The sequence below is a fragment of the Lissotriton helveticus genome, chromosome 4_1 (assembly GCF_964261635.1).
Source record: "Lissotriton helveticus chromosome 4_1, aLisHel1.1, whole genome shotgun sequence".
Classification (NCBI taxonomy): domain Eukaryota; kingdom Metazoa; phylum Chordata; class Amphibia; order Caudata; family Salamandridae; genus Lissotriton; species Lissotriton helveticus.
Genome location: NC_136063.1, coordinates 474,495,304 through 474,521,636, shown reverse-complemented (window position 1 = coordinate 474,521,636; position 26,333 = coordinate 474,495,304). Strand labels below are relative to the sequence as shown.

General features: G+C 48.6%; 1 protein-coding gene across 1 annotated transcript in view; it reads right to left on the bottom strand.

The window, feature by feature from the left end:
- The window catches only part of CALB1 (calbindin 1), a 182,913-nt gene extending 162,209 nt beyond the window's left edge, over nt 1-20,704 (bottom strand). The window contains exons 1-2 of the mRNA XM_078687061.1: nt 20,171-20,704; nt 19,712-19,788 (exon numbers count right to left, since the gene is read on the bottom strand). Coding sequence (XP_078543187.1) covers nt 19,712-19,788; nt 20,171-20,249 — 156 coding nt within the window. The 5' untranslated portion in view covers nt 20,250-20,704. The remainder of the gene's footprint in view (nt 1-19,711; nt 19,789-20,170) is intronic.
- Between the last annotated feature and the right edge of the window lie 5,629 nt (nt 20,705-26,333).

Here is a 26,333-nt window from a genome sequence, read left to right as displayed (position 1 = left end):
AAGCAATGCAAAACAAATAGCTTTAAAACATACTTTTTTATACATTTGTTTTGCATTGTTTATTAAAAGAATCCCGGTAGCCATTATACTGTGGCATAGATTTGCAAATTTTGCATTACAAAAATTGAAATTTTGCAGCATTATAGCAGCACTTTATTTTACTCGTACTCTTTCTTTACAGTGTTAATTCAATGGAAACTGTTTTAGCAGAGTATTCCACTGTGAAGTGGGCATGTTTAAAGTGTCTGAGAGTGTTTGTTTGCTGTACAGGAAGGAGGAATCCTGCTGAACTCAGGGAGTCAGTTCAACAAATCGAGATTGAACAAATTCCTAAAACAAATACGTAACTCAACACAAAGCACAAACACATTTTCAATCACCGCGGAGGGATGTGGGGTGACAAAGAAGCCACTGGCTTCCAACAGTTAAAATCTAGTCTGCATCTGCCATCAAGAAAGCCAACCAGTCAGCTGTTTGTTTATTTATTTATGCAATTTTATATAGCGCGGACTTTACCCGAAGGCGTCAGAGCGCTTCACAATAGGAACAGAAATTATACAAACTGAGAACATTACACGAACAACAGATTGCAAAAGCAAACGTTACGTTACATACGGTAAAGTGATAATTGTGAGCAAACAAAAATACATGAGGTAGTAAAAATTGTGAGCAACCAAAAATACATGAGGTAGTAAAAAGTGCACAGGAGGAAAAAGTGACAGGTGTGCAGGCTACAAGAGAAAACAAAGTATAATTTGAGGTATAATACTGCAATATATGCTAGACACTCAGGCACAAGAACAAACGTTACGTAGGCAAAGGCGGCACTTGTGCAAGTATCCAAGGTAAAAAATATGTGAGAGGAAGCAAACCGTGTGTTACAGGGGCAAAGTGGTGAGTGCAAGTTGCAAGAGGGTACCAAACACAAGTACATGGATAATACTGCAATAAAAGGCAAACACTCTAACCACAAGAACACACTGGGAAGGCACTCCATGGTCATGGAAAGTAGACATTTTCAGTAGTGGGAGGTCTTCCTTCAGATAAAAGAGAGAACGTGAGTTACTTTTGGAGGTGTCTCTGGAGGAGGAGAACTTTGAGGTCCCTTTTAAAGGCCTGGGAGGAGGCGGTGGTCCGGAGCTGAGGCGGGAATGAGTTCCAGATTCTCACTGCGTTGCCTGAGAAGGATTGGGCCATCGTTCTTTCCTTCTTGAAAGTGGGAGGTTCAAGCAGTAGATTCTCCGCATTGCGTGAAGGTCTAGAGCCTCCAGAGAGTTTCAGTTTATTCGCCAGGTAGCGAGGAGAGGAGGAGTACAAGGCTTTGTGGGTGATGCAAGCGGTCTTGTAGATAGCTCTAGCCTCAAATGGAAGCCAGCGGAGGGTAGATAACATTGGTGTGATGTGATCGCTTCTTTTGGCCCCATAAATTAAACGAGCTGCTGAGTGGAAAACAGACTTAAGTGGGGACAAGTGGGATTTGGGGCGCCAGTAAGAAGAGAATTGCAGTAGTCGAGTCTGGAGAGGACCAGTGATTGCACCAGGGTTATAAGGTCCCGCTCCGGGAAGAAGCAACGGATTCCCCAAAGAAGGCGCAGTTGGTATCGAGCAGATTTTGCAATGGAATTTATGTGGGGAATTAGATTGAGTTTTTTGTCTAGTATGACACGAAGGGATTTGGCGCTGTCGACAATGATGGGTTTATTGTTTAGTAGATTCATCTGATCCATCCATGATTGAACCGGGGGAGGAGAGAGTGAGGAGGAGAAGAGGAGGAATTCAGTTTTGGAGGAATTCAAAATCAGTTGATGAGTTGACATCCAGTTTTGAATGGAGTCGAGAGAGGAGCTTAGGATGGAGAGATCGTGAGTAGAGGCAATCTTGAGGTAGAGTTGAGTGTCGTCAGCATAGAGATGATAGTGAATCCCGGATTTACTTAGGAGATTTCCCAGTGGTTCTAAATAGAGATTGAACAATGTGGGAGCAAGTATCAAGCCTTGGGGAACACCTTGACCTACCGCCACAGGAGGTGAAAGACTGTTCGCTATTTTGATCATTTGGGATCTGTCAGAAAGGAAGGATGCAAACCATTTATGCAAACCATTTAAGCACAGTGCCCTCCATGCCCATTCTCTGTTGAAGAATGTTGAGGAGGGTGTTGTGATTGACAGTGTCAAAGGCTGCGGAAAGGTCAAGGAGAATTAGAAGACAGGACCCCCCTGAATCGAGTATCCTCAACGCGTCATCAACCACTTGCAGTAGGGCTGTTTCAGTGCTGCAGTTTTGGATGAAGCCGGACTGACAGTTGTCAAGAAGATCATTGTCCTTGATATGACGAGAGAGTTGTTTTGCTACACATCTTTCTGTGATCTTCGCAAGAAAGGGAAGGTTAGTGATGGGGCGGAAGTTGTTGAGGTCATTCGCATCAGCAGTGGGTTTTTTAAGAAGAGGGGTGACCTGCCCAGTTTTGAAGGAGGCAGGAAGGGAGCCTTGCCAGAGGGAGAGGTTGATCTGAGTGGTCCAATAGGAGAGGAAATGGGTATAGAAGTCAATGGCAATGGCACTGGGGATAGGGTCAAGAGAATGGTTGGAGGGCTTCATTTCTCGTATGCACTTGAGAAGGGCATCTTCAGATATGGGGTCAAAGCTCTGCCAAATGGCTAAGGATTTGCGCTCCTCTGGAGGGGTAGGATGAGCGACCTGATCCACAAGTGATTTCACTTTTTCATCGAAGAAAATAGCGAAATCTGCTGCTCTCTTTGTAGAATCGTCCACCTTGGAGGTTGGGGGAGAGCAGGTAGGCATTTTGATAAGATCGAATAGTTTTTTGGGTCTATTTTTGGCGGAGTCAAGGAGGGTTTTGTAGTGCGCCGCTTTCCCAAGGAAGATGTGCTTATGGTACTTGGATCTTGCTGAGCGAAGCATGGCCAAATTGTCAGTGGAGGGCACTTGCCTCCATTGTTTCTCCAGGAATCTTAGCTGCTTCCTTTCCTCATAAAGGGATTTGTTGAACCAAGGTGCTGAGGGAGTGGGCCTTAACCTTTTGCTTTTGAGTGGAGCAACGTTATTAATTTCAGCTGCAAGAACTATGAGGCATTGGGAGGTGAGTTCGTCAACATCTAGGTTCGTGTCTAGCTGTATGCGACCTGCGATTTATGCAGCATATCAGAAGCACGCCTGACTTTAACACTAGTGTAACGTTGAAGGATCAGGTGTTGTGGGTTGTGCAATGAACTGATTGGACAGTTTACATTTTCATTAAGGCAGGGACTACTGTGACATTCACCGTTTGCCCAAAACCCAGGTTTTGCTTTCCAGAATGAGGAGCACAACACTTTCATCATCCGCTGTGCAGTGTGATGTGGAGGAGTCTTCCAATCTGAAGCCACCATGTGAATGTACCAATTGGGGGGGTTCTCTCATACAGTATCCTCCAGAGTTATGTATCTGCTTCACTGGAACTGTACTACCAAGTCTAATAAGCCCGCCGCACCCCAATATTTTGTCCCCATCCTTGATGTGTCTTCTGTGTAATGTCCAGGAACTCGCAGCCCTTGCCACTGGGTCCTCTATCTTAGACCAAATCTCTACTTTCACCACCATCCCAAAGTAAGCCTTCTTCAAAATGCAGACTGACTCATCATTGACCTTTTAAAAAGAGAACCCATTGCTCCGTATGAGTGATACCTCCCTTGGCAGCTGTGAAGGCAAGGGTTACATTCAAGTAACATGCCAATCCATTAAAAAAACATACCACCTTTGACGTACCTCTGCAACCAACAAACCCAGTGACCCAAAAATGAATCCTCTGACCAGACAATTTCCACTTGCTTAAATTCCCTGACATGAGATTCACAGGAAAAGGTGATTGATACATCTCTTCTCTACCCAGGGTCATTCATTCTGGACTGAACTCTGGCCCTTCCTATTATCACAACCCTAAACTACCCTTTAGTTTTACAGGAAAAACTAAATTTCTTCTGGTACGACTGCTCCCATACAGGGCCGGACTGGGAACCCAAAGCAGCCCTGGCAAAAGTTGTCAGACGAACCCCAGTATGGTGCATAGTGAGTAAGCCTGCCTACTATAAAGGAGTTTTGGGGGCTTTCCCTCCCCCCAAGACAATTTGGGAAAAAAATCAATTTTACAACTCATTTTTCAATATATATTTAACTGTATTAGCTTCTAAAGCATCATAAATGATGACATTACAGTGCACCAGGATATGGCAATCTTTGGGGATCTTCATTGATTCTTCACTATCACCCTCCAACAGTGCCTCTTACCTCCCTATAGCCTCTCTTTCTCACATGTATTTCATTTGTTATATAGCACCTCTCATACCAGTGTATGTTGTCAGAGCACTTTACATCACAATCACACATACAGAGACAATAAATCACATGTGTGTAAATCAGTGTATAGAAAATGTTACATAACACAAAGGGGACCACAAGGTTTAGGATTCACGTCATCCATACTGGTAGGCATTTTTAAGGGTTCTTGGTCTGAAGAAGCACAAATTCAGGATTCAGAACGTAACACAGTGGTTAGGGTTGTCTTTACTAATAAGAATTTATTTCTACCCAATCAAACTCTTTTTAGCAACATTAGGATAAAAAAAGACAGGAGAAAAGCGTAACTTTCTAACCTGTACCATGCAGTTTGCATGCAGCTCTTTAATGGTAGATCATAGCTCACTGGCTAGATTATGATTGTTACTTATGAACTACACGCCAACAAAAGGATCTCTATTACAAAGCAGTAACCCACTGAGTTATACACATAAAACACAGTTCTGTGATTTGCATGTTACATGTTCTTTGCAGCAGGCATTTTAACCCTCTGCCCTACCTTAGATAAGTCAAAACTACCACTAGACAAAAGTCTTATCTCTCTCCAGCAGATACATTAATCACCGGACTTATCTTAACTCTTTTATTGTTGCCTAAAAAATATGAATTTACAAGTTATTCTGCAGTCAGTGCTTTTAAACCTGCTGCACTACAACAAAATCGGTCCTTAGTAACACAACCTGCCCCCCACCCTTCAAGCCTCCTGGGGAAATGCCTGATGCCGAGTGCAGCCTGTCTGGCCTTGCTCCCATCCAACGTAATCACCCCAGATAGGTCAGGATCAGGTGTGGTGCGTCCATTGGGACGTAGGGGCGTAGCCGCCCGCCCACAGCTCCCTCGGCATCTTTGAACTTAAGTAAACTGAATCGGTTTACTTAAGTTCAAAGGCGCCGAGGGAGAACTGACAATCATGTCAGTCAGCATGACGTCGGACCGCCGACCCCCTTCAGAGAATGAAGGGGGTGGGCGGTCTGGCGTCATGTTGACTGACATGATTGTCACCAGGGGCAGCAGGCAGCACCACAAGTGCGCATGAGTAGGGACGGAGGGCAAATTTTTAGCCCGTGCCCAGTCATGCGCACTTGTGTTTACCCTTGTTTGCGCATGCCCATTAGGAGCCCCTCGGCCTCCTAATCGGCGTGCTGCGGGCAAAGATTAGCCGTGCCCTAACGTCAATCCTGGCGCTGCTGGCAGTGGCAGGATTGATCAGAGAGGCTGCAGGTCCACTGAAGGCCGTTCGTCACGAGGTGCCAAGGGGAGCAGCAGAGGTGGCACGGACCGGCTGAGGTAAGTATTCCTTTTTATATAGTATACTTAATTCCCTGCCACCCCCCCTAGCGAACGCCCTCCCGCGAACCCCTCCATTCCTCCCCCCCCGCGAGCCACGACTGCGTCCACCACAGTGGAGGCCGTGGCCTTGCCGTCGCCGTCCAGAGTCACCTGTGTGTCCCGTGCCCTCGCAGCCTTGGGCGTGCCCCTACGGGAACCAGGCCTCTCTGTCAGGCCGACCCTCTTTGGACGGGGGCTCTCTGGCCCTCCGCTGGGACTCCCTGGCGGGGCACCATGACCGCTTGTCCATGTTACCAGGGCAGTGGGCGCTCGCCGGCATGCAGTGGCCGGGAGGGCAGTGGGGTGTCAGGACTGACCTCGCGGAGGGGAGGCGATGCATTTATACTGGGAGGAGGCGGGTGGGAGAGCAGTACTGAAGTCACTGCAAACAGTCAGTGCATATCCCTCGAGCTGGTACCCCCACACCCGCACAGCATTCCAGGCAGCCCCACGCGCGGGAGGACTCAGTGTTAACATCTTTATTCAAAAGACCGTGCTTAACACGACAGATTTGTAATTTCTAAGGGCTATAAATAACTGGTGTTTAGATTGCCGAATATAATGGTACCTGATTTACTGATTCCACAAGGATGAAAGATTGAGTTAAAGTTTCTGAAATTAAAATTGGTGGTTCACAGGACACACCAGTTGCCACCTGCGAGTTCTTCACTCGCTCAGGGCCCTTTCCAACCACTGCCAGCTAGAGAGTAACAGGGGCATAGGCGAGGACAGGAGAAACCAGCCAGGCAGCACCAGGGTATCACCGCTCAAAGACGGAGTTAAGGAGCTATAAACAGGGCAGAGTAACAGGGTTGTGAAAAGAAGGGTACAGGGGATCGGTCACACTCACGGAAACAAAGGTGTCAGTGGTCAAGGCCTCAGTCAGATACAGCTGGCAGCGAGGGGCAGTGGGACATACATGGGCAAAGGAACACAGCTCCCCAGTCACAGACAGTGACATTGGGACAGGGGCACCAGACATCAGCCAGTCAGCAACAAGTGGACAGGAGCATCAGGGTTCAAGACTTTAGACAGGAACAGAGCACCACTGGCACTGGGGACAGGACATGCAGGGGCAGATTTACAAGCCCCTTGCTCCACTTTTGCGTCACTTTTAACATGGGAAAAGTGACGCAAAAGTGGCGCATGGGGCTTGTAAATCTGTCGCACAGTATCTCCCATAGAAGTGCAGGAAGGGGGGTCATGACACAAAGCCACTCCCAGACACTGACTTGGGAACAGACGTCAGGTCCCCAGTCCTCCATCAGGGAGCGACAGAGGCACAGGGGTGACAGAACACAAAGCCACTGTCATAGACCGTGACATGGAACATGCCCAGGGGCGTCGAGACTCCAGTCACAGACTGACACGAGGACATGAACAGTGGAATCAGGACAAATAACCCAGCCAGACACTGGCTTTAGGGGGTTATGTTGCGACAAAATGCCTCATCCAGACAGCAATATGAGGGGAGTGATGTTAGGACACACAGGAACAGTAACATGGTGCTGGGGAGGCCTCAGGCAGGCAGACAGAGCGGGACAGAGGGACGGGGCTGCCAGGGAGTAGCCCTCCATTCACAGACAGTTACGGTGACAATGCAAAGCGAGGCGATGACGTCAAAGCCAGTGACAAATCGACAGATACACAAGTCCTCTACCCCAAGCAGTGACACTTGGCAGGTAGATCATCCCTCAGGCAGTGAAACAGGCACAGGGAGAGATCAGCCCTCGGGTAGTGAAACGGACAGGGAGAGATCAGCCCTCGGGCAGTGAAACAGGCACAGGGAGAGATCAGCCCTCCGGCAGAGAAACAAGCACAGGGAGAGATCAGCCCTCCGGCAGAGAAACAAGCACAGGGAGAGATGTATGTATGTATGTATGTATACTTGTAAAGCGCACTGTTACCTCGTTACGTGGCGTCCTGGCGCTGTATACCACTGGGGAACCCGTCCTGGCTTTCCCTGTGAGAGGGCACCCCCAAGGTGAAGCCAGGCATCCCCGGCGCTGCTAGGGCCGTTGTGGAGATTAAGCAAGCTATTGCCCTGAGTTGCAGAGTGGGACCCATGGTTAGCGTAGGCACCTAGGCAAGAATTATCGAGTCCGCGGACATTGACCCAAGACCCTGCCGCGTCGGGAATTGAACCCTGGTCCCGGGCTGACCTCTGCTTCAGGGTCTGCCGCTTCTAACCAGTGAGCCACACTTCTCCACAGCCACACTTCTCCACAGCCCTCGGGCAGTGAAACGGACAGGGAGCGATCAGCCCTCGGGCAGTGAAACAGGGACAGGGAAAGATCAGCCCTCGGGCAGTGAAACAGGCACGGGAGCGATCAGCCCTCGGGCAGGTAAACAGGGACAGGGAGAGATCAGCCCTCGGGCAGCGAAACAGGCACAGGGAGAGATCAGCCCTCGGGCAGTGAAACGGGCAGGGAGAGATCAGCCCTCGGGCAGTGAAACAGGCACAGGGAGAGATCAGCCCTCGGGCAGGAGAAATGCCCTCGGGCAGTGAACAGGAGAACTGCCCTTGGGCAGTGAAACTGGGACGGGGGAGATCAGCCCTCGGGCAGTGAAACTGACACAGGGAGAGATCAGCCCTCGGACAGTGAAACTGGCACAGGGAGAGATCAGTCCAAAGTAAACTTCAGAACCCCAGGTTTTGCTGCCCTTTGTTGCAAGCATCTTCACTGGCGCCATTGCGACTCAATGCGACCCCCATGTTGGCAAAAGCTTTCCTTTCAGTGTGGCTTAAGTACCGCGATAACTTTACGCCACACCACTTTCAAATGTCACCAGCCGCCACTGGTCAGGATTGGTAGTGTTTAGGCTTTTAAATTCCTAGTCGGATTGCACCTATCTGTGTTTGGCCCACGGGTATGGTTTGTGCTGCTGATCAGTAATCGGGTCGGTTGGGATGTATGCCAATGCAGACAGCTCTTTACGACCCTCTGAACATTGGCGGCCAAGGCCTCCCTGTACCTGCTCTTGCTCGCTACCCTCAGAGCCAAGAGTGGACACTGCTGTACTTTGCCAACTTTGGACACCTGGACACCAGTAGCAAAAGACCTCAACCACCATGGCTGGGGGGTATTAGCCCCTATCTGCCCTGTAGCCCCCATACCCGAAAGGGACCTGATAGCTTCTCAGAAACAAATGGCCCCCCTGTGAAGTAGAAGCGTTTTGCGGGCGGATCACCCACACACAAGGCTCCAACCTCTCGAACTCTCTCCCTCCCTTCCTCTGCAAGGCCCTAGACCTTAAAAAGCACTGGCGAGGTCTGAGGCGCACAAGTTTCATTCTCTGCTTGCATCCTTCTCGGTCCTAGCGCTTTGAAGCAGACATGGCAGTTGCATGCTGGTTTATTTAGTCAATAAATAAAACCTGATAATATTGTACCGTCGAAAACAAAAGCGGTGCACTGGAGACAAGCTTTGTTGTTTCAATCCTATACTATTTGGAACGCCTGTCTCTGGATGCCAATCAAATACGTGTCTTTGCAGTGGATTATGGTAAAAGAGAAATGCGGCAGGTTCCTCTCAGTTAAATAAGGCGAGGGACAGGGGAGGACACCCTCGCGGAGGGGCGTGCATGGAAAGCAGAGTCAGTGGTCGGAAATATTCTCTCATCTCGAACAAGCCTGAATCAGTGACACTGTGATGCTCACAAGGCGGGCTCAAAATCACGACAAGCAGAAGGAAGAATGAATAATTAAAAGGTTCAGCTATGAATCACAGCCGGGCAAGCGAGGCACAACAGGGAACTAAATAACAGGACGGAGGCCCCTGAAATCGGAGCAGAGAGCACACCACAACCGCTGAGGTGTGACTCCCAGGCCTCCTGCCCACGGTAAGGCGACTGGGAGGCATTGAGCAGCCCAGAGTGGTGTGGTGTCGGGGGACAATGAGTCTGAGAGTTCAGATGGTCACTCAAGAAATCGCGCACACTATCCAAACGCCTAGGTTATTGTTGTGTTGGGGGCCCTTGGCCCTCATGCTAGAGAATGACAGACACAGTCAGCTAGATAGTACAACTGGCCCAGAGCACGTGCGCTCGGCCTCTTTTATTAGACCTGTGTCACATAACCAGTGACATCAGTGGTGGGTGGGTGTTTAGTGTGAGGTCACAAGAAAACAACTAGACTGTGTCCTTGCAGGACACTACAGTTATGTTCAGCGAATAATATCGCGAGAGGTGCAGGGGGCAGAGCTCTCAGGACCGAATAACCGCAGCCGAGGGGATGCGAGGAAGAGAAGCTTTCCCACTGTACAAGTGCCTGGGGTCTCCTGGTCACTGGGGGTCAGAAACTGTCGGCACAGAGCTCATGCTGACAGGCCGGAGCAGACTGTAGGTGTCAAAAGAGTGTACGCCTGCTGCTCTCCCGTGCACTGCAGTGTTCGTCCACTGCCCTTTGTGTGCATCGACTGCCCGAGAACAGGGCCAGTCACTCTCTGGTGTATTTGCATGTACAGTACACCCGAGCCCCTCGGGTCAAGCGGCATCCAGTGGTGCGTGTGTGTGAAGAGCGTCACCACACACATACATCTATGCGTGGAGCCACCGCAAGGGTGCACTGCCAACTTCTAGGCCATAGGTAGATTACAAAGTCCAGCGCTCCCGCCCCAGACATACTCATCAAAAACCCTCCAGTGTGCAGCCACCTTCGGGTTGTGGCGTCACCCCTGGTGTATGTGTGCACACTCCTTGCCTCCCACACTACAATCACACCCAGAACCGACTAGCATCGTGCTCTAGTGCGTATGTGGGAAGAGTCCCCCCCACTCACGCGCACGACCCTGTGCGCAGTCACCTTCACGACGCTCTGTCACAAATTGGTGCCTGTGAGGTAAGAGCCCTTGCTTTGACACGCTGTGTATTTTGGCCATACCTGCATTTCTGCCGCCAAGAATTGCCTCGCGCTGACCGGGGAAGGCTCCCCCTTACAACCACATCCGCAGGCTGTTCAGACCCCCCACCGCCTCCCTCCCGCCGTCCTGCTGTTACTGACACCTTCAGCGGAGCCGCCGAGTGGAGCGAGGCGAGGGGCTGCCTACAACTCCCGGCAGCCCTCGAGGTCTCCAGCCACACCCCCAGCACGCCGCGTCAGGAGGCGCATAAAGGGCGTCACCGCTGCATCGAGCGGTGACACGCTGTGTATTTTGGCCATACCTGCATTTCTGCCGCCAAGAATTGCCTCGCGCTGACCGGGGAAGGCTCCCCCTTACAACCACATCCGCAGGCTGTTGAGACCCCCCACTGCCTCCCTCCCGCCGTCCTGCTGTTACTGACACCTTCAGCGGGGCCGCCGAGTGGAGCGAGGCGAGGGGCTGCCTACAACTCCCGGCAGCCCTCGAGGTCTCCAGCCACACCCCCAGCACGCCGCGTCAGGAGGCGCATAAAGGGCGTCACCGCTCCCTCTCGCGGGACGCGAGCGGGACGCTGGGCGAAGCCTGGGCCAAGGGTGGGCCCGTCCTAGCCCGTCACAGACCAGAGGAGACCGGGCCGGGCGCACCCCCCTAACATCCAACCCAAGGTAAATTTGCGCTCCAAAAGCCTGCTACAAAGTCACAAAGGGTCTTATTACCACTCACGACTCACTAAGAACTTGAGGCCCAATCACTTTATTCTTCAGGTCTAAGTACTTTATAATGACAACAAGAAGCTCTAGAAGCAAAACCAAAAAAAAAATATTAAATATGACGACCACAGTCGGACCCATCGAACAATTTCTGCATAAAGTAAATGAAACTATAGACCAAACAGTACTGATGATCGACCGTCGAGTCTCCTACGAGCTAGATCAAGCGCGACGTTCATCTATGGGCATGTTAGCACAGGCCCAAACTCCAAATGCTGCACTTCAAAACAAGTTGCCAGTGGAAATAAATGACGAAACACACACACTGCCAAATACAGTTGATCTATCTGTAGTTTCGCAACTGTCTAACTCACAATCTTTCCAGGATCTTGAACAGACCCCCGATATTTTTGTAACTCTACAGCCAACAAATAATGATTTAACACAGCTGGAATCAAGAGGTGTCAGGGAAGGAGCAATCCCTAAACAACAGACTCATATAGAATTACATCCTAAGAGCCCAATATATACTACGGACATAAACTCTGACTCGGAACAATCTCTTAGCAACCAAAGTCAACAGATTATCGCTAACACAGAATCTACTAATAATACCACCTCTGATGTTCTCAGAGTCGGCGACCACGTAAACAGGCCAAACCCCAAACATACACGACAAGACACGTTGGTTTCCCACCCGATAAGAACTACGAGACACTCCAAAGTAGAACAATCCATGCTAAAAGAAATCCTGGAAATAGTAAAACATCAGCTACAACCCGTACAAAAAAGCCTCGAAATAATTGAAAAACAAATGGCTATATTAATCACAACCGTAAAAACAATCACCAACTTAAGGAATAATGATCCTCCACCCTCAATAGGTATAATCACTAACACCAGTAAAATCAACGCGATCAATACACCGAAGCAAGTAACGAATAACTCGACTATCATAAGCACCTCAAATATAAACACAAAAGACTCAGAAAAAAAACTAACGAACCAAACTCTTCCTGTGAAAACTCAGTCCAACCAAGATAATATTAAAATTATCTCAGCTCCTCAAAACAAACTACTCACAAAACCCATCCCTGCGAAAGTACAGCAGGCAACAATCCCTTCCATACCATCGGCATCAAATACTTCCCGCCAGGAACAACCACAGAGACAAACTAGCAAATCAGAACGACCGATTAAAAGATGGCCAAGGTCAGTAAACCTTCCACCGGAAGCTGCACCTTTTGTAGCCATACTAACAGGGGTCCCAGAACTAAACAAAGACACAGATGAACCTACCTGGTCCTTACTAAATAAAGCACGCTATTGGCTAAACATCAACAGACCCAGTCACCCAAATAACAATACTAGAATTACAACGGTGAGAAGGGTCTCTTGGATAGGCCACCAGCCAAAGACAACCCAGGGTGACTGTATAATAGTTAATTTTGAAAGCCCACGAGCAGTGGACTATATCTGTTCTTGGGACACTCCAGAAAATAAAGAAGGAATAGACGTTAAACGCTTATCCTTTTTTTACCCTCGACAAAACACTCGTCTCGAGGATCCGAACTGGCCATCAAACTGGTCCTGGGGTCAATTTGACCAAGGACCAAGAAATTGGAATCAGGGCGACAGAAGCCAGGGAAATAATCAAAGGTACTATTCTCAGGGGGACTGGGGATACGATCAAAGAGATCGTGGAGATCACAATAACTATGGCAGGAGGGGATACCAACACTCTAACAGAGAACCCTGGACCGGAATTCCAACTTTCAATCATTACAGCTGTTTAGATATGGTCGATTGACCGTCATCATATTTTCCACCAGTAAGATCTCCGCCTAATATGGGAGCACATTTACTTTCTCCACCAAATAATCCAAAGACCGAGACGCCTGAAAAGTCTCAAAACTCTTATATAGTCATAATACACGATCAATCTCCCAAAAATATAACTCAAAATGCAGACAGTCAGATCAAAGTCCGTCCTCATTATCCCAATTCTGAAACCACACAGCAGACTCTTCCACATCCTGCCTCAAATGAACGACATGGTAAGACCATTCTGAATGTAAATCCTTCAAACACAACAGCAGAGGCACAGCCCTTTGTCCCGCTGATTCAATCTGACAATACCACCACAGTTGTTGAGAGGAATATGTTATTCTGGAATGTGGCGGGTCTAGCGACTAAGCATAGGGAGAAAACTTTTCTGGACCTGATTTACACAAATGACCTAATCTGTCTTCAGGAGACATGGTTGAACGAACCAATTCATCTGGTGGGATACAGAACATACTTCTCCAAAACAACAAAGTCACACCCTGGGAGAAGTAAAGGCGGTCTAACTACATACATCTCCAATCTCTGGCCCATTCAAGAAACTACGCCTATTACACTCCACCAGAATTATCAGGTTATCAACATCAAAGTGACCAATCAGCTCATCTATACAATAATAAACTTTTATAACAATATGACTACGACTGATTGCGTCAAAGCTCTCAACGAAATCAGAGATGTGACTAACGAGTTAAAAATTAAATACGCCAAAATCACACATTTAACATTCTGGGGCGGAGATTTCAACCTTCATATATGCAGTAAAAGCAATGCCCCCATATGTGGGATTATGGACGATCAAGATAACCTTCTGGAGCACTTCTCTCACACAGAGGAAGGAAACAACATGCAGGCCATTATGTTCGAGCTAGATTTAGGGTTCGCGAATAAGATAATGACCCCGATAACCCAATTTACACCAACCTTTCATGGAAGAGGCGCTCAAACATTAATTGACTACATCCTAGCCTCTACAAATAACGCCGCATGCATAAAGCAATTTGAAGTAAATAAAAATGCACTCAGTGATCATTACCCACTCAGACTAACTTACTTAGAGCCTGTCCATCACAAGAATCAAGTAACGGACCACTTGGGCCTATTGCACCAAGATACACTCACTTTAAACAGACTGAATGGTTTCACCCTAAAATGGGGTAACTTAGACCAAGAAACAATCAGCGCAAGAATAATCAATAAATGTGGGATTCACATCGATAATTGCTTAAACCCAGCAACTACGGCACCTGAAATTTTGACCAGCTACAGCGCAATAGTGAAAACTATAGGTAACGAACTAACTAAACCCAGAATGCAAAACAACACACAAAGAAAAGGTTGGTTTAATACACAGTGCACAAAGACTTACCCATATCTAAAGAAAGCTCTAGCAAAGAAAGACCGAAAAAGAGAAAAGATAGCGCAACTAAGGAGAACATATAAGCACACACTAAAGCAAAGGAAAAAAGAGATACAGTGCAACCTCTGGACTCAATTGATAAACAGCAGCTTTCAAAAAAACAGTGCTGCCTTCTGGAAAATAGTTAAATCCCCATTTTTGACTGGAAATAATGAGGGTCCTTCCCTAGACGTTGCAATAAGCGCGGAGGACTGGGTACAACACTTCTCTGGGGTTTTCAAAGAGGTTAAATCTGCACTCGGACCCTTCGCCTACCCTCCCATTGGTGACATACCCGATAAAAATAGAGTTCACCATAAATGAAACAATGAAAGCGATAAAGATTGCAAAAAATGGCAAAGCGCCAGGACCGGACTCCGTCCCTATGGACTTATACAAATTCCTTCCTGATCTCTGGTCCCCTCTTTTAACCAAAGTTCTGAACGCAGCTAAAAAAACTAATCTCCCTAACTCTTGGTCAACATCTATCCTGGTCCCCATTTTCAAGAAAGGCAACAGGGACAGTCCTTCCTGCTATCGCCCAATTTCCCTCTTGGACTCCGTTGGTAAGATGGCAGGGAGGATACTTTTAGACCGTCTCCAGGAGTGGTCAAAAGAACAGGGGATACTTTCAGATCTTCAATACGGGTTCAGGGCAGGCCTGAGCACCGTAGATCAAGTTTTGAGCTTAACATTACTAGCTGGAAAATATACAACAGCAAAAAAAACAAGCTTACACATGGTCTACGTTGACCTAACGGCAGCGTTTGACTGTGTGGAACATTCAAAACTTTGGTTTATAATGCTGCAAATGGGGATCGAGCCAGCAATTGTAGACTTTCTACGTGAGTTATATTCCGGCGCCACGGGAAAAGTACGCTATGGGGCTGAAGGCCAACTCACAGACAGCTTCCAAATTCAGAAGGGGGTCAGGCAAGGGTGTGTGCTGGCCCCCTTCTTATTCACGCTCTATACTAATGGATAGGAAGCTGCAATGTTACAAGGCGTAACAGATTACCCAGAAGTCGATCGGCGACCAATCCCGGCATTATTATACGCCGACGACGCGGTGATTCTCGCGCGCACCCCTATTCAGCTGCAACAGGCCCTAAATAATTACTGCACCTTTATGTCAAGTTTAAACTTAAAAGTCAACATTAAAAAAACTTACGTGATGCACGCTGGCACAAAAGGGAAAAAACTGAAGACAATTTTTGTGGACAAACTGCCCCTCGAAAGAACAAAAACTTACTCATATCTTGGCATCACTATAGATGAAGAGTTTAAATGGAAAGAAGCAATTAACTCACGCAAGCTGTCATTAATAAAAACAGTCGGCGCTCTAAAAGCATTCTCTCTCCGTCTAGGAAAAAGACCTCTGGCCGAGATGATTAAGATCTACAATGCAAAATGCATTAGCACGGCTATCTTTGGAGCAGGAGTTTGGAGAATAACAAACGTCGATCAAATACAGAAAGTTGAAAATACATTCTTAAAATTCCTATTAGCAGTCCCAAAGAGCACAACAACCTTTGGCTGTCATTTAGAACTCGGAGTGGATCATATCTCAGACATTATTAAGATCCAACCCATAATGTTGTGGCGCAGAATATGGGCCACGGACGAATGCCAGCTTACAAGAGCAATCATCGAGGACTGTGTGAAACTAGAGTGTATGAAGAAGATAAAATGGTTATGCTATGTAAAAACTTTTCTTACAGACATTGGTCTTTTGAGGTTTTTTGAAAGAACCACAATCAGTAACAGACATAACAAAAAAGGACTTAAAAAAGCTATGTCTGTCTCATCTAACCCAACTACGAATAATGACCGAAGTAAGAAAGCCATCAGTCTTACACTGCCTAACGATACAACTGGTTCCATCAATCCAACCGTATCTGCAGCATGACCTGACGCAATTCGAAAAACTTCTTCTCACCCGCTTTAGGTTTAACCTTTTTCACATCATGGTTTTATTTCCTTCCCAGAACGTTTGGACACACAATATGACACCATGTCCCTGTGATCTTATTTCCCCTCAGTCCACAATTCATGTAGTTTTCTTTTGTAAATTTTATACGCCACTTCGTAAAAGGTGGATTTTACCAATTTTAAAAGTAATGAACATTCGAAGATGCCGCCCTGCATATATGGCGTTGCAGCTTTTAGAAAACAGTGTAGTGTCAAAATCTGTGGCTCATTACTTAAAGCTGTGCCTTAGGCATCGTATGAATTTATGAAAACAATAGAGATGCCTTAAATACGGACTTGACTAAATTTTCTGTCCTTTTCTAAGATTGTATATTTTTAATATATTATGAATTCAATGTTTTTATAAATTGTTATTTTTTGTGTATCTGTACTTTTATGGCTTTCTTAACGAAAACCGAATAAAGTTGCTTTTGATTTGATTTGATTTGACGCCCCGATACGTGCCCGTGTGTGTAATAACCACCTCCGAAATACAGGGTCAAGCTTTGCTGCTCCACACCCAGACCCCCGCAGACGCCCCCCCCCCCCCCCCTCAAAAGCGTCTGTGTGCACCTCTCTCGTTGGAGGCGCAGCGCGGAGTTCGCGTGTGACCTTGGTGTCACACCTGTTTGCCATGCTAGTTATCCATGTTTTTCAATTATGTGGCGCCTCAGGTGAGAAGTGAACGCGTCTGAAAGACGTGGGATCCCAGCAGGTAAAAACTCATTGGTGAGTAAAAGTGTCCCCTGCGTGGGGGTGCGCAGATGAGTCCATGGCGCACAGCCATGGAGCCCAGCACTGCAGGGCCTCAGACTATCACTGAACACAAACTGGCATCTACTACCCTGTTTAAAGGTATCTACGCGTGACCTACATCCAACCCCCCGCAGAGCCGCGCTCAATTAGCCGCGCGCTCACACACCGCGCATTTTCGGTGGTATTTTCGAGAGTGTTTGTACTGACAGCCAATTAATCCTGCTCCCCCCGGCAACAAGTTGTGTTCTGCGGTGTGTGGGACATGAAACGGCCCAGCCTGCGGCGCCCGCCATCAATATTTCAGGCTGTGGGGAGCGCACCTTGTCCCACAGAGGAGGAGTGCCTGGGGCCGTATGCGTCGACTTCTCGCAGCCTCTGCAAGCGTCATCCGCCCGGAGCCGGCCTCTCCCGAAGCCTGTCTGCAGGGGGCAGTAGTAGGGGTCGGGTGGCGCGTTCCATATCCGGTCAGTGGCCGTGCTGATCGCTGCGTGCCAGGGAGCACACCTCCACGCGACTGGCGGCGCCTTGGAAATCGGATTAGCAGATCCCTGAAATAGAGAGGGTGTCTGCCACCTGCTGGGCTCCTCGCCGCTCATTGCATCTTTACACTACTTACACTACAATCACAGGCTGCGCTGCTCGCACTGCACCCACACACATTCTACTTGCCCAAAGGAAGTTGTTTTGATGCCACAACACACGTGTGTTCCCACTTGCATTATAGCTCGCAGCTGTGCTACTGCAGCTCCTTCCACGCGTCTCTGTTTACACTACAGCTCACCGGCCTCTTAGCTTAAGCTGCAGCCAGATTGTTACACTACTTACTCAGCCCACATGTTGCAGTACTTGCACTACAACCCCCACGTTGCACTATTCTCGTTATTGCTCACAGGCCAGGCTGGTCTTTTATCAATTAATTCTGCAAAGTCGCCGTGCTTCATTGAACGTCCATATGGTCTGCCTACACCACACCCCATCCATTGCACGACTTGCCCTTCAGGCCACACGCTTTCCCTACTTCCAGTACAACGCCTGGCCCTGCTGACCCCGTCATGGAAGGTCTGTGCGTCTCATGTATGGGCTGGACTGTGGCGTGGAAAGAGGAACCCGACGCAGTCACGAGAAACGCGTGCGTACTTCTGTCTGAACGTCTGTCACAGCGGCGGAATGGAATTTGCGGTGCCCTCTCTCAGTCTCACCCCCCCCCCCCCCCCATGCAAAGTGCAAGATGGGGCCCCCTAAGCTCCGGACCCAGCCAGGAGCTCTAAGGGCTCGAAGTGCATAGTGCCGAAGGGGGCTCCTTAGAGCTCCCCTTAACACCCCCCCCCCCCCCCCACACACACACATACCCGGACCGCGGGGGTTATTGTTATGCCACTGATCTGGTCCGACAGTCTGTCTGTATTCTATCCGTCGGTCTAGCCATCCCACTCTCGCCTCTCCCTCCCTCCCATCTGCCTCTGACTGCTCTTTCTGCCTCATCCCTGGTTTCTCTATGAACTTGTGGTGTACACGCGTCATACTTCTAATATACTTCAGAGGTTTTCAGTAATCAGTGTACCCCCTCCAAGGAGTACTGCCGTCACGTGACCGGCGGGCCATAAACCGTAAGTCAGCCCTGTAGAGTGTACCATGACCAGTCACGTGCGGTGTAAAGAGCCCGGCATACTCTCACAAAGTTTCTCCTGTTTACAACCCACGAAAGTGACGAAACACTTGTCGCGCAGGTGCCCGGACAGTTGACACAACAGCACACCCTGGAATGGAAACATGACGGCTATCATTCTCGAGTGGATGTTCCCTGTGTGCTTGTAATTGTAAGAAAATGTAGCGACTCGACAGTGCGACAAGCCAAGGTCTTTCTGGACTGTCAAGGAAAGAACGCCCCCGAGGCCCCGCCCTCCCCACCACCAAGAAGGTGCTTCTTCGCGGGATGCACGTCCTGACAGACCTCTCTCTAAATCCAAGACTGCTCTTTTCAGTGCGCAGAACGCGCTTCCGTGCTCCCCGGTGGGGTACGGTGTCAGATGGGGAACACAGAACTTGGCGCTCAGATTTACACACCTGAAACAATTCTATTGCCGTAGAGGCCATTCCGTTCGTGCAATTCTATGAATTGGGCAGTATTTGAATACGGTGTAGTATAGTCATGTTTATGCTAGAGTAAAAATAAAATAATTTGCAAGCAAGATGCGCGGTCTAGAGACGCCATTGCAACGATCAGGTCAATGAGACCCGGATGTCAGCCCCGACCACCCATTTGACCGAAGTGCGTAATCGGTTGAACACGAATTAATCTCCGTGTACTTCACTTTCTATACCCCCAGAGTAAAAGTGTAGCGCCCAGAAGCGATGTGCTTCTGAATGTGCGCCTGAATGTGCGCCATTCACAACCCCCATTCGTTCACCCAGTGGAATAAAGTGATTAGCATTACAGGAGACAACGCACCTCGCTTGTTAGGATTATGAAAACTGTGAGCACCTACCAAGCCCGCCTTCTTCCGCGCCTGCTGCAGCTCCTGGATAAAATTCTGCAGTTCTTTTCCTTCAATGTAGCCATTTCCTGGAACATAAAATGAACTGGATGTCAGAGCCCAGCAAGACTTTACATAGATCGATGCACACTCGCACTGCTCTGCAGCGGCACAGCTACCCTCTGACCCAGCGCAACTGGCTCTTTGCTTTTTGCCCAATACTTCTAATAAATGATTTAATTCCAAGAGCAAATCTATTAAAACGGTAACAATTATTTCCTCTCCAAGGGCTTTGTTATACACGACCCGCCTGGTAAACATCATAGCCTCAAGAGTCGGCACCTTATAATAAATAAAATGCACAACTGATTTGGTTTGAGAGAAAATTAAAGTTAGCAGTGACTGGGCAGACAAACGGGCGCGTGCACCTGCTGTTCCACCTGTGTGGGTAAGAGAGAGGTCTATAATCACCGTCCGTGTCGTAATGTCTCCAGATGTCCAGGAACTGAGACGCCGAGATCTCGACTCCCTGCAGGTGAGTCTCTGCCATGCTGCTGTCGGGTGGAGAGGGTGTGTGGGGCCGGTGTTTGCAGTGCGAGGTGAGAGGGTACAGGCGCTGTCTGCGAGGGAGTTGGGCTGCAGTGGCTATCTGTCAGGTGAGGGAGTTCTGAATGACTGTGGTGTCTGAGAGACGAAGCAGCTCAGGATGCGATCTGGGGCAACCCTCAGTGTGGTTGGTGTCTTGTGAGGGAGCGTGGGTGGCTGGAGGTGTCTGTGAGGGAGCGTGAGTGTCTGTGAGGGAGCGTGAGTGGCTGGAGTGTCTGTGAGGGAGCGTGAGTGTCTGCGAGGGAGCGTTGGTGTCTGTGAGGGAGCCTGGGTGGCTGGTGGAGTCTGTGAGGAGAGGGAGCTCCGGCTGCCGGTGTCTGCGCGGCGGCGGGGAGTCCGGGTGCGCTGGGAGCTGTCCGCAGTGCTGACCGAGGATCCACAGTGTCGCCGCTGCTATCAGCCGCCTCCACCACCTGCGCTCTATATAGGGAACGAGCCGTGCGTCCCCGCCCACACCGCGGCCACGACCCCGCCCCGCGCGCACCTCCTGGTGGCTGCATCCTACAGCAGGTGTGCACACACCCACCTGCTCCATCCACACACCCCGTGGGGTGCAACAGGTTCACACACCCTTCTGGTTCAGAACTAAAACCTGCTGAATATTCCACTGTCAACTGGTTTGTGGAGGTGAGCGAGGGGGCCCAGTTCATGAATACATGTATCTCGAGTTTACAAGTAGCAAGTCCTTGACGAAAGGCTCTTGTTCTGTAGCCGCTTGCAGCCCGCAGAGGCGGGAGCCCGGAGTGCGCGCAGTTTATTTATTCACAAAACTGAGGTCAACTCCTGCAGACCTTTTCTGTTTTTTTTGTGTATAAAGCCCGTCTCTGGGATATCAGGGAATGGATCGGGAAGCAGTAGCTGCTCAGCCCGAGTCATTTCCGAGCGGCAGCAGATGAACAGAAGCACATTTGACGAATAACAGGTGTTTTCTGAAGGAATTTCTAAACTGCTTCCATTTATCTGCTAGGGGCTTCTCTACACAGAATCCAAGCACTGGGACGCTCTGGTTGTAGCAGCCATGACCCGTGTGCTTTATACGCCCATTACATTATAAATTAATTACCAGCTTCGCTCACACCGCGCAACAGTGATGAAGAACAGAGCACTTTTACTCTGACCCGTGTGCAGAAACAAATGTTACTAGTGCCCGATGCCATGGAGTACAACTTGCTGACCTCAAAAGGCTAAAAGGCTGACTAGGACATGGTTAAAAGGCTGACTAGGACATGGTTAAAAGGCTGACTAGAGCGAGGTTAAAAGGCTGACCAGCACAAGGCTAAAAGGCTGACTAGAATGCAACACCCGCCCTTCAAATGGAAATATAGAAGCACAGTTGCGAACTGTCCCAGAGTGCAAGTTTGCGACCCAGAAGTGCATGTACTCTCCCCTTTACTTCTTTCCCAGGAGTACTGACACTCTCTATTTCAAATTAAAGCAGCGTGGAAGCCGAGCACCTGACAGGGGGCACGCACATTTTAAGCACTGCTCGTGACCAAATCACAGCAGATGTCAGTGGTGAGCGTTAACTCGTGGAGTTATCGAGCAGACTGTCGTGTCGAGAAAGCCACTGCTCGTAAAAGACGTACACGTGCAGGAAAACTGAAGCAATCTTGATATCTAATCTGCTCATGGTGGATAACATCCAGAGGAGCAAAGCACACTGGGAAGCTTGGGAGGCAACGGCCGCTATATTGCTCTTCTCCCGGCTTGAATTAGCCTCCTCTATTTGCACCACCCCCCCCCCCCCCCCCCCCCACGGCGCTTGGGGTGACCGAGTGAAACCACAGTCAGGTGGCACCCGGGAATCCGGATGTTATGCATCATTGAGCAGGGAGGGCTGTCCCCTCCAACTTCCGGCCCAGGGGGAAGGTAAGACGAACCCAAGCGGTGTATTTCCAGGGGAGTACACTGCGGTGTACAGTCCATGCCTGGGCCGCGCCGAATATGACCACTGGCGGGCACGCGCCATGGCATGTTTAATGGATCCCTCCTGGCAGAGTGCGTGACATTCTACCTGCCATCGACAGAACGATATCCGAGGTCATAAGGTCCTGGCTCGATGACAGGCGCGGTGCTCTTTCATTCATGCAAATCGAGTTCCATTGATGAACGCGGTCTGCAGAGGCCAGGGCCCGCGGCCTGCTTGGTGATGCATACAGGGAGGCAGATTACAATGCAAATCACGCGTGGGATTCTCCCAGAAATCCCCGTCAGGGAAGAGAAAATAATTCAGTGTACACGTGTAGAACACCCTGAGAGATACATACACATGATTCAAAGGGACCCCAAAGGGAAGTCAGAGCAATTCAAGAGGCAACCATGAATCCCCAATGTCATACAGGGTTACTTTTCCCTTATGACCTACTTATGAGGTATAAAAATCAATTGGAATAGTCCCACAGACAACAATACACACTCATATTTTTCTTTATTAAATGACTGTACTCTGGTTTAATTTTGCATGTATTATAAACACAACCCAAGGCGATTGCTTGGACTGTATTACTTTGCATGTAATATTTCACAAAAACAATGAGCACAACTCACACATATATGATGATTGATCACAGTACTCTATACAATATACAAAAATACATACAATTAGTGGATATATACACAGCCCCTGTGAAGAGATATGATTTGATGAAGACCAATGTGTTGAGTTCCTACTGATCATCAATAAAAACGAAGCCTGTGTATAACTCAAGGGAACTCTTTCGATCTGTCCGTTATTCATAAACACTCATAGCTAAATTATCATGCCCATTGGAAGGCGGGCTTGAAGCTCACAAGGGCGACGCGTTTCGGCCACCAATACTCCTTTCTATGGGCCTCATGAGGCCAAAACAAGGACCTATGGTATACACATCAATTAATGGAACCCACCCCTATTTATAATGTATAGGGAAAGTGGAGAGCATGGGCAGCAAAAAGCATCAGTGATTCATCTCCACATAATGCTCGGGCCTTGGGGATATACTCATGATATGGAAAGAGCGAGCAGGGGTTAGAAGATAAATAAGAAATCAGAAAAAGTGCCTAAAAACCCATGCCCAATCCTGGTCACAAGGATCTATAGTGATCCCTCAATCCATGTAACCATCAGAGGGCATGCCCACTCAAAGTGTATGATATAGTGTAACAAACAGATTTAGTTTTAAAGGATTGCTTTTAATAGAACAATATAACACTTTATTCTGAAAAACGGATGAACTATGTATACCTGAACTTTTATGATCTGTTGAATACAGATCAAATAAAGTGATTTCTGAGTCTGAAGTTACAGTACCACCCTTCGACAGGCTGAACAAAGTTCATTATTAGGTGTGAAGTGGCCCTGGCTGAAAAAAAGAGAGATTATCTGGTGGAAGGGTCTCTTTTCTGCAGATGGCAGGACAAGAAGGGGAATGGGCAGCTAAAGTGGTCTTCAAAGGGAGAAGGGCAGATAGTACAGGAACCAGGCCCACCCCCACTTCTGCACCCCAGTCAGATGGTAGCCCGTGTCATTAAATTAGGAGAGGGGCTAGAAGGGGATTATGGGATAAAGTTAGCCACATCTGTGGTTTGGGTTAGCCAGACCTGTACCTCCAGGAGAATTTTTTTCCATTTTGATTTTTAGTAAATAGTTCATTCTGGGACAAAAATGTAACACACTTCTAAGGAAGTGGTCATCACAAAGGGTGGTAACTTGAAACCCATTGGTCAGGGGTGACCCCCTTCTTACCAGGCCAGAAACTGCTATACATATGGGAGAGCTGCACAGCACCTCGTATCACTGCCTGGAAACATCAAGAGAAGAAGGACTTCCCTGCTGAGCCCCTGGTCTGCACCAAGAGAGGACTGCACTCACAAGAACTGCCCCGGATGCACACTCTGAGCTTCACAAAAGAGGTCTTTGCCTCGCTTCAAAAGATTAAGGTATGGGCTCCCTGAAAGGGTATACACCCGTTACAACGGATCTTTTACTCCGCACTACCATTACAACGCGACCATTACTCCGCATACCATTACAACGCATTGCGCTGGGGGGCGCTCTAGGATAGGGAATAAGTATAATTTACTATCCAACACCTTCCCTAGAGTCCACGGGGACTGGAGTTAGAATAGTAAATTATACTTACCACTATCCAGCGCCCCAAGGCGCTATGCGTTGTAACGGTATGCGGAGTAAAAGTCGCGTTGTAATGGTCTGCGGAGTAATAGTATGCGTTATAACGTCATACATCCCCTGAAAGCCACAGGCATAAAAGAGCTTCACAAAGTCACCTGCAACAACTCCACAAAAACAAGCCCAGCTGACCAGCTATACCTGGACTTTAAAGAGTTTGTCAAGAAACTTTGTGAGAATTGTAGTCTCAAACCCCCAAGAGGCAACTCAGAGCTTCTGGAACCTTGGCTGGTGTTGTGGACCCCTAAAGACTCAAAGAAAGCTGTATGAAAGAAGATTTAGAAGTTTAAGAACAAAAAGCACCATCATTTCACCATTGGAATCAGCACTGTTTGGTTGGCTAACGCGGTGCCACACCCAGGAAGAACGCACCGCTCCCTTCTGATGGCACGCAGAGTTACCTTCTCAATTACCATACTCACCTGAGTCCATAAACATACACACTTTGAACAGGTAACCCGGCTTTTACCATTTGCCAATCATGATTTTATTTTACTTTAGGACTTGTACCTATACAAATTTGACTTACCAATCCTTGTCAAATGTATTTAAGTCCTAAGGGATCAAGAGTGTTAGAATAATAGGTAGAAAAATAACATATACCTTCATAAAATAACCACAGACTCGGGAAAGTTTTAAACACGTTATCTATGTAAATTCTTATTTATTATTATTTTTTAATTAGTTTTTTTAAAATAGATTTTATTGAGCATTTCAGAAGTATACATCTTAAATCCCTCAGGACCGTATTGTGCAGAAACATGCTCAAATCGAACAAAACACATAACAATACAGTGTTAATATGCATAGCAAATGAACAATGGTACATTTCCTAACCCCCTACCTAGTTGTTAGAGACATATCAGTGCGTGCTCCTACAGCATATAGATCACATGAAACAAAAAAGAAAAAACAACATCGTCCGAGTGTTCTAGCCACCCCCGAAAACTTCATGACAGCTGTTGTCTTACATTGAGTCCACTTCACTGCAAGCCAATAGGTATTCTCTTAGAGGGGCCCGTATATCTTTTGGTCAATCAATCAATCAATCATGGACATTTATATAGCGCACTACTTACCCGGAGGGTCTCAAGGCGCTTGGGGGGGGGGGGTGCTGCTACTGCTCGAACAGCCAGGTCTTGAGCTTCTTCCTGAAGGAGAGGTGGTCTTGGGTCAGGCGCAGGTCGGTCGGGAGGGAGTTCCAGGTCTTGGCGGCCAGGTGGGAGAAGGACCTTCCTCCTGTTGTCGATCTTCGGATGCGGGGGACGGCGGCGAGGGCGTGACTGGCTGATCGGAGGTGGCGTTTGGGAGCGTAGAAGTTGATGCGGTTGTTGAGGTAGCTCGGGCCTTGGTCGTGTAGGGCTTTGTGTGCGTGGGTGAGGAGACGGAAGGTGATTCTCTTATTGACGGGGAGCCAGTGCAGGTCTCTCAGATGTCCGGAGATGTGGCTGCGTCGGGGGATGTCGAGGATGAGTCAGGCTGAGGCGTTCTGGATCCGCTGGAGTCTCTTCTGGAGCTTGGCGGTGGTTCCGGCGTAGAGGGCGTTGCCGTAGTCCAGTCGGCTGGTGACGAGGGCCTGGGTGACCGTCTTCCTGGTCTCGGTGGGGATCCACCGGAAGATCTTTCGTAGCATGCGCAGGATGTTGAAGCATGACGAGGAGACGGCGTTGACTTGTCTGGTCATGGAGAGGGAGGAGTCCAGGATGAAGCCCAGGTTGCGTGCGTGGTCTGTCGGTGTGGGTGCGGTGCCCAGGGCGGGGGGCCACCAGGAGTCGTCCCAGGCGGAGGGCGAGGAGCCCAGGATGAGGACTTCCGTCTTGTCTGAGTTCAGTTTCAGGCGGCTGGTCGTCATCCAATCGG